Source organism: Trachurus japonicus, chromosome 3 (genome assembly GCF_045865225.1).
Source record: "Trachurus japonicus isolate A0001 chromosome 3, Traja_1.0".
Classification (NCBI taxonomy): Eukaryota; Metazoa; Chordata; class Actinopteri; order Carangiformes; family Carangidae; genus Trachurus; species Trachurus japonicus.
The window spans coordinates 26,829,350-26,840,419 of record NC_140909.1 but is presented as its reverse complement, the minus strand read 5'-3'; the positions used below and the strand labels follow the sequence as shown (position 1 = coordinate 26,840,419).

General features: G+C 44.5%; 1 protein-coding gene across 1 annotated transcript; it reads right to left on the bottom strand.

The window, feature by feature from the left end:
* Positions 1–852: 852 nt before the first annotated feature.
* Positions 853–9,523, bottom strand: gpatch1 (G patch domain containing 1). Its single transcript, XM_085768262.1, has 20 exons — positions 9,421–9,523; positions 8,540–8,674; positions 8,286–8,371; positions 7,419–7,579; positions 7,179–7,294; positions 6,577–6,635; positions 6,218–6,460; positions 5,989–6,136; positions 5,011–5,090; positions 4,701–4,917; positions 4,171–4,533; positions 3,906–4,084; positions 3,477–3,604; positions 3,306–3,394; positions 2,969–3,144; positions 2,534–2,855; positions 2,034–2,093; positions 1,387–1,502; positions 1,134–1,276; positions 853–989 (listed from the first exon to the last, which is right to left on the bottom strand). Exons 1-20 carry the CDS (start codon positions 9,488–9,490, stop codon positions 956–958), a joined length of 2,925 nt encoding a protein of 974 aa, XP_085624388.1. The 5' UTR covers positions 9,491–9,523; the 3' UTR covers positions 853–955.
* Positions 9,524–11,070: the final 1,547 nt, after the last annotated feature.

The window sequence follows — 11,070 nt, the reverse complement described above, 5'->3', positions numbered from 1 at the left end:
AACTGCCGACGGGGCCTTCACGAGCTGTGGGACATTTGAAGATTTCGAGTGTGATGGATGATCACGGGGAAATGAGCCTGACAGCAGCGCCAAGCCCATGAATCCTAAAATCTGCTTTTGCGGCCCTCTATTACTGCCAATAATGCTGCCAAAATTCACACACCCACTATAAACTTATTTAATTTTCTAATCCGTATACACTTGAACAACTAGATGTGAGAATTTTTTTTGTTGTAGATTGAAATGCAGTGGTTAAGGCCATGGAAGCAGACAACAGATGTTTCTTCTGATCTTTCAATTTATATTTGGTGAAGTCAGAAACTAACACAGAGAAACACTACATAAAACCTCAAAGAGCTGCTCAGTTGCAGCAGTGTGTTGTTTACATGATCCTTTTATCAGCCTGGCGTGTTTTTACCCATCTATTCTCTTTAATCTGAAATTTAAGAAAATTCAAAACTACAAACTAGTCCGATATATCCGCTGTGTGAGTGATATAGTGGGAGACTAATTATCATCTAGATTCCGGACCTACTAAAAGTAACAGAATAAACCAATAGACAATGTATCTACTGTAAACAACACGCCATCTGCTTTGTCCCTTTGGTTTTAAATAACTGCAACAACAAAGTACAAAAACTAGAACTACTATTAAAATGAGATTCAAAAGCTTCTCGAAGTAGCGCGAGGAACTATTGTGTCAAACGCAGGCAGATCCTCGTCATCCTCCATCCTGTACCTGATCCTCTCTTTATTCTCCTCATTCTTCCAACGACACCGAATGCATCACAACTCACTAAACAAGAAGTGTGTAAGAAAGCATCTCTAAGAAAAATACAAAATATTGACTTAAGGATAAACATTTTATTATTCAAAATAAGAATCACAATAAAATGCAGTGAGTGCAGAGCAGACGGAGTTGGTCGTCCTCACGGAGGACAAACGTCCTGTTGGTTCACCAAGTTTGATGAGATCGCGCACTCTTCAGTCTGTAAAAACACAAACCGTCAAGGAAAATAAATGTCTGACTGTATGTACCGGTACTTAAATGAACAGTTACATGTGTTTTAAGCTGTTGCAACACATCACTTTGCGGTTATGACATCACTTTAAGTGTCTGTGTGACCTCTAACCTTTTGAGCAGCTCCCCCGTCAACACCTGCTCATCTCCACCACCACCGTCCTCGTCACTGTCCTCCGAGCTGCTGTCTGACTCCTCCTTCTTACTCTTCTTCTCCTGTTTTGCTTTGTGTTTGTGCTTCTTGTGTTTCTTCTTCTGTGGAACAGTCAAACAAGAAGAGGAGGAGAAAGAAGAAGAAGTTGTCAGAGTAAGAGTCAGACGGGCCGATGTAGATTTCATTCCTATTTTCTTTCTTATCATGTCACCTTTTTTTCCTTCTTGTGTTTGTGCTGCTTCTTGTTCTTGTGTTTCTTCTCTCTGCTCCTCCTCCTGGGTCTCTCCTCCTCGCTGGGGGAGCAGAGGGAGGACGGCCGTCCTCTGACTGGACAGGTAAAGAAAAACAGGTGAAGTTCAGTCAAGTTTTCACTGGTTTACACTCACTCATACACTGCTCTGCAGCCTAAATTCCCTACTACAGCAGTGTATGTGGATTCATCTGCTGTAACAGTCCCCAACTAAGTCTCTGTTTACCCCTGCTTGTTTGATCCTTTTTCAAAATAAACTTTTTTTTCTTTATTTTTTTGTTCATTCACAGATTTTCTTTCAGTTGGAACAAATGAGCTGAGAGACACAGACAGAGGGAGGGTGTTAGAGACGGACTAACAGATGGTTCGTAGACAACAAGGAAGTGTTGGGTCAGTAATATTTTATAAGGACAGATCTGCTGTATCGAGACACCTAGGTAACCTGTGACCTGCTCTCTCACTGGCTGGTTTCTCTCTCTGTTCATAGCAGAGCAGGTTGTGATGATAAACTGTATAATAACAGTATGACTGTAAAATGTTTGAGCAGCCATAACATCCTGCCTATTGTTACAGTGCTACTCTGTTGTCTGCTGATGCTGTGGACTCACTGAGAGCAGCTGATGGAGGCGGCAGCTTCGGACCAAACTCCTCCTGAGACGAAGCCACAGCTGACAATCAAACACAGAGAAGAGAGAGAGAAGTTATGATGTCACAGCATGTCACGCCTGCTGTCAGTTCATTAATGAATCAGGTCTGAGGACAAAGGTAAAAGAAACTTAACACACACACACACACACAGGTATGCCAAATGTCTGTAATAAACTCTTCAGGTTATTACACCAAAGGCAGACTACAGCTACATGAATAGTACTCGTGTGGGAAAATCTCCAGACTGACAGCAAACAGGTCTGAAACCTGGTGTGGTCAGAACTCCTCACTGTATCCAAACGCCAAACACAGCTTGTAAAGATTTGATACTGACAGTTTTTCAGTGACGCTCTGGCTTATAACATAAAGGAACCAAAGAGGTTTTACGTTCAGGTCAGAGAAGGTTTACGGATTGTGTTTATGTTTGTAAAAGGCCGCGAGGAAGAGAGAGGAAGGTTACCTGTCAGCTGGTGGGGTTTCGAGGTGGATGAGGGAACTGAGGTGGCGGTGGAGGAGGAGGTTGCTGAGGTAACGGAGGTGGTGGAGGTGACGTTTGAGATGTTGAAAAGATTCACAGCCTGTGGCTCCGTTTTCCCCTTTTCCTCCTTTGTGTCTTCCTCCTCTTCCTCACTCTCTCCCTCTGATGAAGAGGATTTCTCATCAGAGGAGCCGGCGAAGATGGCCTTAAACAAATCCATAGGAGGCCTGCTCTCCTCCTCCTCCTCCTCCTCTTCATCACTCTCCTTCTTCTTGTCTGAGTTTTGCTGACCCACCGACTCTGTCTGTGAACAGAAAACAGTTTAGTGGCTTTACAAGGAACCAATTAGATTCTCGTGTCCTGATCTCGACCCCTTAATGACCGAACCCTCGGTGGGCGGAGTCTGGACACCTGTACCTGTGGAGGTGGAGCAGCAGTTGCGCTTTGATCCTGTTTTGTCTCAGTTTGTTCTCTCACAGAGCTGAGCATGTCACTGAGAGCGTCTCTCTCCTTCTTCTTCTCCTCCCCCTGCTGCTGCTGGGCTGACATATCCCACCTCGACTTCTTCACCGGCTCCAGAGGCTTTGGAGGAGCTGAGGTGGAGGAGGAATTGAGGTCATGTTACCAGGAGAGAACATGTTGATTTAAAAATGAGCAGGAGAAAAAGTTCTGCGAGGAAAAACGGAAATGCAGAGAGGGATCTAAGGTAAACTGGTGTGAACTGGTGTGAACTGGTGCCGGCCAGTAAACCCACCTGTCATGTCTCTGTTCTCTGTCACCGTCAGGAAGTTGAAGACCGAGAACTTGTCCCTCTTCACTTTGGGCAAACCCACCAGACCTGAGCTGAAGGACCAATCAGAGCAAGTCAGAGACAGGAACAGGTGCTAAACACACTGCACTGAGTGAAATGAGGGTGATGTCATACCCGGGATAGGGGTCGGGGACGTTGAACCTCTTGCAAAGCAGTTTGTCCGGATACCAATCGAAAGTCTCTCTGGTCAGTTTCCCAAACATCTTCATCTTGACGGCCGCCTGTTTGTCGTCAACATCTCCCTGATGATGCAGCAAAACAAACATGAAACAAACAAACAAACAACAACACTTTTATCACTAAACTCATAAACTCAACATGTAAATGCCAAACATGCCGCTTGTCCTTGTAAGGCTTCTGTAGAAAGGATGACTGTGTATCTGGGGATCTGTTTAGCAACTGGGTATTAATTAGTTACTGGGGTTAATCACCGTGGCAGGACTGAAAACTGAGTTAAACCGGAAGTTATCTGATAACCTGAGCAGAGCAGACTTGTATAAACTAACAGGTGTCAGTGGGCGTGGTCCACAGGTACTGTCCTACCTCCTGGTCCTGGGGGACCTCCACGGTGTCCTCGTCCTCCTCCTGTTTGGCACTGGTGAAGCGGGAGGAGAGCGAGGAGGAGGTGGGTCTATAGAGGATGGAGGCTCGGACAAACTCCTCCCTCTCCCGGCTGCGTTCCCACTCCGTCATCCCCGGGTCCAGACTCTGCTCCAGGGCATCTGACACACAAACCAGGTTCAGCTGTGAGTCCTGCACGAGGCTGCCAGCGGTGTGTGACGGGGTGGTGTGGGACAGACACTCCTACCTTTATCTCCCTGTCTGAGGCGACTCAGGTAGAGCTCGTAGCGCGCCTGTTTGCTCGGCGTCTTCTCAAACGGCCGGAAGGTCTGAGATGTCTGGACGCCTTTCCACGCTGCCAGAGCCTGCTGCTGCTGCTGCTGATGATGATGCTGCTGCTGATGATGATGATGATGTTGCTGCTGCTGCTGCAGGGAGGAAGACACCGCACTGCTCAGAGCTGATGACCTTGACGACGACCCCCCTGGCCGCAGCGCATCTCTGGACTCTGTGGTCGGAGTCTGGTTGGAGGGACGGTTGGAGGTGTTGCGGAGGTTGAGAAGTCGCTCCCGGTCTTCAGGTTTCAGCAGCTCCAGGACTGAACTGGGACCTGGTCAGGATCCGGGAGCAGAACAGAGACACCTGATGCCACCTGAATGTTTCAGCATCATCACTGACCTTAGATCAGTTCAAGTCCTAACCTGTTTGGACTCAGTCAGGAACAAACTACAAGAATCATTTGATTAACAACAACGAACAACCTGAACCTCCTCCTACCTTGCAGGGCGTCCTCTCCCAGCAGGGTCCTCCTCTGGCCAGAGTCCAGCTGGTGACGTCCTCCCTGTTGGGGCTCCTCTTTGACCATGTGGCCCTTGGAGACCCTGAGGGCCTCGGCCAGAGCAGGACTGATCCCGGACAGACCAGAGACGTTGAGGGATGGTTGGAAACGACGGACTGGTCTGTAGTCCCGAGGGAGATCGGGAGGAGGGAAGATCTGTGTAGGGACACAAGGTGTTAGTCTATCCTCCACAGAGACAGACTCAGAGACTCAGAGACAGAGTCCATCTCTGCCTTCACAGTTTCTTACCGTCTTTCCCTCAGCTGGTCGTTGGGACAAAGTGAACCCCTCCAGGATTTTGCCAAGGTATGAGGCTTCTCTACTTCTGTCTACAAACAGCAACAAATAAATAAAACACGTCATTATTTTAAACCTGGTTGAAGATTCAAGAGTTTAGAGTTTAAAAGAAGCTTTGACTTGTTGGTCCGTCGGCTCAAAAACATCATGTGTCATGGGGGTCTTCCTTTGAGACTTAAAAACTGTCTGATCTAATGTTGTTGTTGTTTTAAAGGGATAGTTCAACATTTTGGCAAATTGGCCATAATCCCTATAGTCATAGCAGTAGGTTCGTTACCTTTATTTGTCGGTGCAAGCTATTTTTAGAACGGCGGAGCAGAGCCGCAAGCTGCTCAGAGCTACGCTACGGAGGCTAATGGGATTTCTTGGTTTCCCTCATCAAACTCATCAAATACACAATCCAACAACTCCAAAACGCTCTGGTGGACAAGTTGTGACCTGCACATTCACCACCCCATGAAATAATAATGTAATGTTACGAGACCGAGTTGTTTCCTAGGTAAATACAGAGACTGCTTGTTGAAAAACTGCCCCTGAAGGCAACACACATCAGCGGTTTTGCATGAATTTAACTCTAAAACAGCTCCATCTCGTAACGTTCCGTTATTATCTCATAGCGTGGTGAATGTGCAGGTCACAACTTGTCCACTAGAGCGTTTTGGAGTTGTTGGATTGTGTATTTGATGAGTTTGATGAGGGAAACCAAGAAATCCCATTCGCCTCCGTAGCGTAGCTCTGAGCAGCTTGCCTCTCGGCTCAGCGGTTCTAGAAATAGCTCGCACCGACAAACAAAGGTAACGAACCTACTGCTATGACTATAGCGATTATGGCAATGGGCAAATTTGCCCAAATTTTGAACTATCCCTTTAAATCAACTATCTTCTCCGACATACATCTACAGACTCTCCAGGTCTCTGTAGGCAGTGTTACCTTTGCTCTTGGTGTACTGCTTTGGCGCCGTCCAGCCATATAGTCCGTCTCCAGGCTCCTCCCCTCCCAGTACTGTGTCATACCTGGACATGGAGTCTTTGTGGTATACATCTTCATCATCATCCTCTAGGGCGCCCACACCAAACGCCTACAGGTCAAAGATCAGCAGCATGTAGCGAAAGTAGAACAACATCTAACTCTCTGCTTTTAAAAACTTGAGGTAGCTCACCTGTCCGGCCACGCCGCCTCTGCGTGAGCGCCTCTGTGTGTCTCCAAACAGTCGACTCCTGGTCTCAGACTGAGGCGAGAACAGGTCAATGTGCTCCGCGGCCCGTTGGCCCAGCAGTGCCAGACCCGGGTCCAGACCACGGTACCCCAGACCCTGAACCCCCAGCTTGGGGTTAAAGTCCACGGGGGTCACATCCTTTGGGGCAAAGGTCACATTTTCTGGAGCAAAGTCGTCGTTGTCGTCCTGTTGGGCAGAGACAGGAGGTCAAATATTAATATTAAACCACGAAGCAGCTTCAACATTAAAGCTTTATTTAAGCCCTCATGTCTCAGCAGTGAAAAGCACTGTCTGCATCTCACCTCAGATTCCTCTGAACCAGCAGGGGGTTGCGCACAGCCGTAAACTTTAGCTCCATCATCTGTCAGCAGGAGAACACAAACGAAACCACAGGAAGTCATAAACACAACATTGAAGTGAAAATTGAAAATCTTTATTGTCCACTGTTGTGGAAATTCATCTTTGGCCCCAAAAATATATAATACACACAGACAAGACTGCACAGCACATACTAGGGCTGAGTCAGCTGACCCAAAAAAATCGAAGCTTCGAAGCTTCGTTCGTTGTTATGGTAATCGATCTTTAAGTCCGTGATCGATTGTTTTTTTTTCCTTCCTTTTTTCCTTTTTGACACCGGTTCTCATCGGCAATTGTTACATTAAAATGAGTAGGCGACTTGGCATCCTGGAAACCTGCCTGATTTTGGAGACATGCAGTGTTTGTGTGCCATTACTTTAGTCATTTCCCGCTACGACCCCCCCCCCGGTCGGACGTTACGGTCGCTCGATTAAAATCGATTTTATGTCCGCGAAGCTTTGATTATGAAAATATGATAATCGGGTCAGCCCTAGCACATACAATATACAAATGGGTGGAGTTTCACTTCAGCAACTTATAAACAAACATGTGATGTTGTACAAACCAGTGTGCTGTTGACGAGGTTTCCTCTTGACCCGAGGCCCGACCCCCTGACCCTCCTTCCACCCCATCTTCCTCAGCAGCTCCACACCGATGGAAGACCTGAGAGACAAAACCAACACACCACAGAGCAACTCAGTGTACATGTCACCTGGGCCCTTGGCTCCCATAGATTGGCCCCCTGGTGCTCAGTGAAGGGCCCCTGGTTGTGGGTGTGGTCTGTCACCTGGCTGGTGCGATCAGCTCCTCCAGCAGCGTGTCTCCAGGGATCAGGGCGCTCTGAGCGTGGACGGCCTTGGCCTTCTCTCTGGTCTGGTCTCTGCGGCTGGAGGTGAACTCCTGACTGGTGGTGATCTCTCTGGGAGCAATGCCATGCTCACCAAAGTCCTGTTGCACAACCACACAAACTATAATTACTTATTTATTTTCATTTAGTATCAGATAAACAAATTCACATATTACATGTGTAGTAGCCGTTTGTCAACAAATCAAAGTTTCAAATCAAAGTTCAAATTATACAAATCAAAGGGCCACTGTTGCACCATCAACAAAAATTGTGGTTTATTTAACCAAAAAGCGAGCAAACAAAGAACAAAGAAAATTCCTGTGCCTCTCCCGCTCCGGTAAAAAACCATTTGCCCACCCAGGTGCATGCTGATCCCTTACCGACAGCCTACCTATATAATTTCAAGTGCCCTCCTACCGTGCCCAAATGAAACAAAACACAAATAATAAACAAGAAAACACCTACACTAAACAAATAATAAACTAGAATACTAATAGAAATCTAATCATAATGAAATCAAATAAATTGATTGAGAATAACCAAAACTAAATACTCACTAAACAAAATACTAAACTAAACAGCACTAACTACTACAAATAAATAAATAGCTCCAACAACATGAAATCGCCATAATCCTAAAATGTTTCTTCACAAATGTGCATGTTCTCCTCAGAGGACATTAAGAGGAAAGTCGTGTCTCTGCGCCTTGACCCAGACACACCAGCAGCTGTGATCTTTATTTGGGTCAAGAAGTGAGGACACTCCTTCAACATGAGTCTCTTCTTCCTCCCCCTCTATGTGTTTTACCTCCTCGTCCATGAAGTCCTCTGGCCTGGTATGATGTTTCCCAGTTTTCTGTTGCCGTGACGACACAAAGGTTGATGGAGCCCAGCCTGAAAACACAACACACAACAATCACGTTTTAAATAAATGTTCATTAAAAGTTTCAGACAAACCGAGACTAGAGGTCGTCGGGAGATAATTATTTTACACATAAGCAGGCACATTTTATCATAATGTAAACATCAGCCAAAGAATGACACAGGTGACGCAGCAATGACCTTCTTTGGAGCCCACAGTGTTGAAGTAACCGGCTGAAAACCCTCCGGTGAAGGCCCCATGGAACCTCTGGTATCTTCCCTTCTCATCTTTGACTGTCTGCTCATGGAGCGGGATGGGCTTCTTCAAAGGCTCATCTGCAGCAAACACATAAAAGACTCACACATTATACACACACATACCACAACAGATCATATATCCTGAATCTAACCTTATTCATTTAGGTGTTGAATGTAGGCTACAGTAGGATGAATATGATATGTGGAATATTAATAAGTTAATCATATTGTGTATGTTTCACAAATGATGTGGTGTCTGACAGTAAAGTTGTGCTTCATCGCTCGCTCTGACACAGCTTTTACAGTGAGTTTAATAACAGAAGAAACACCCACACACCCTGAACCAAACTCGACACAAAACTCTGGTTTACTTTATTCTCTCGCTTACTGGAAAATGTGCCTCAGTACGCTGGACCAGTAAGTTAATAATATGTATAAAATATCACGTCATATTAGCGGTAGAAGACGTAGCCTATTTAAACAGTGTAGGGAAGATTAGCACGAAATCATTTGATAATGTATGTCTCTTATCAACCGGATAAACAACTGGAGGTTGCGGTTCGAATAAATGGACATGAATGGAAACAGCCGTTGGTACGTTAACCCGCACGTTCGGGACCGTTAAACAGAAGGATTGTGGATCGGATTTGGTTTCCAAGGAGGGAATGCTAACAGCTCGGACCTGCAGGTAGCTATCTGCTCGTTAGCTTAGCATCCCGTAGCGACTTGTCGCAGCTCAACTACTAATACTTGAACCCCTGAAAGAACCAGGACGTGTGTCGGTACCAGCGGGCGGGTGGTCGAGGCACTGAAATCAAATCTACCTTCCTCCAGAGGCTCCAGAGGAGTTCCATAAGTCACAAAGTCCTCGTCGCTATCACTGTCGGACGCCATGTTTGTACTACAATTACGGGAACCGCAGAGGAACATACGTACGAGGCGAAGCGTCAAATATTAAAAGCAGCATTCCCAAAATTAAATGGCGGCATCCTGTGGTAGCAACGTGTAACTACAACAGTGTAATACGATATAAATGACACCCAGTTGTTCAAAAGGTGTAATCTTTATCACAGTTGTTCAACGCAAAATTGGATTGGATCAGTCTGATCCAAATCCAAATTTTCAAGATTACCAAATCTGGATAATGAGTGCTCTAGATGAGACTGTGTATCACACTGAAGGCTAATTGGTTCGTAACCAACAGGTAGAACAGCAGCATGGGCTCACTCACAGTGTGTTTATTTGAAGAAACAACAAAGAGCACGGAAAACAATACATATACACTCCGTTTTCAGTGTCTTTCAAACACAGACTCCATCTGGTTGGGCTGTTAAAATAAATGTAATAAATATAGGCCTACAGATAAATATACAAATATACAGTAGGCTACATTAGTGAAATTGTGAATATTTCCCCATGTGTTTCAAATTCAAAATTCAAATTTCAAAATTCAAACTTCAAATTTTAAAATTCAAACTTCAAATTTCATTAAATTCAGTTTAGGGAAAAGTAGTTGGTGAAAAGTTTTTCAGTTGTAGAATATTCAAAAGTTAACATTATTTACTAATCACTGTTATGGTTTAAAATTAGGTGCAAAATATAAACCAATAAATGTATATATACTACATTATGAATATTGTTTATTTGACCAGTTTGAATTTAATTTAAATCACATTTTGTCCCTGAAATCCCCCCTGAATCCACCATACTGCTGGGATCAGAATAATCCTGTTTTTTTGGATCAAAGTTATCCCGATCCTACTAAAAAGTTTTGAACAACGCAAACTGAGGGTTTGATCCAGATCAAAACCAAGATTGGATTACGTGATCTAATCCGATCTCAGAATCCGTTTTTGGTTTTGAACAACCCATTTTCAAGATTTGATCCAATCCATTATCCAAAATCCGACTGGGCCGAGTCAGGTGGAGCAGCGTCATATTGATTTTGAACATGTTTTGCAAATGTTGGCCCAGGGCCCAGTTGTTCAAAAGGTGTAATCTGGATAAAATTTATCCGGATTTTGAAATCCCTTTTTTTGCTATCCTGGATCACGTAATCCGTTTTACTTCTATCCCAGTTATTCAACGCAAAGTTGGATTGGATCAGTCTGATCCAAATCCAAATTTTCAAGATTACCAAATCCGGATAGTGAGTGCTCTAGATGGGACTGTGCATCACAATGAAGGCTGATGGTCTGTAAACAACATGTAGAACAGCAGCATTAGGTCTCTCAAAGTGTATTTATTTGAAAACGGAGTGTATGTATTGTTTTCTGTGCTCTTTGTTGTTTCTTCAATGTCTTTTAAACAGCCAGACTTTGTTTATGACTTAAATACTTGTTTGGGACTTGTTTTTTAGGACACTATAATGTGTTACTTATTTTATATGACTTTTTTTTTCTCTCTTTCTTTGTCTTTTTTAATATATTTGTAATAGAGACTAATCAATCAATCAATCAATCAATCAATCAATC

What these genes read in the sequence shown, in the direction of transcription:
- gpatch1 (XM_085768262.1), bottom strand. Translation starts at nt 9,490, where the DNA reads ATGGCGTCCGACAGTGATAGCGACGAGGACTTTGTGACTTATGGAACT. An exon ending in GCAGTACACCAAGAGCAAAG is followed by an intron (nt 5,091 to 5,988) that starts GTAACACTGCCT and finishes TGCTGTTTGTAG; the next exon opens with ACAGAAGTAGAGAAGCCTCA. An exon ending in ACGGGGGAGCTGCTCAAAAG is followed by an intron (nt 990 to 1,133) that starts GTTAGAGGTCAC and finishes GTGTTTTTACAG; the next exon opens with ACTGAAGAGTGCGCGATCTC.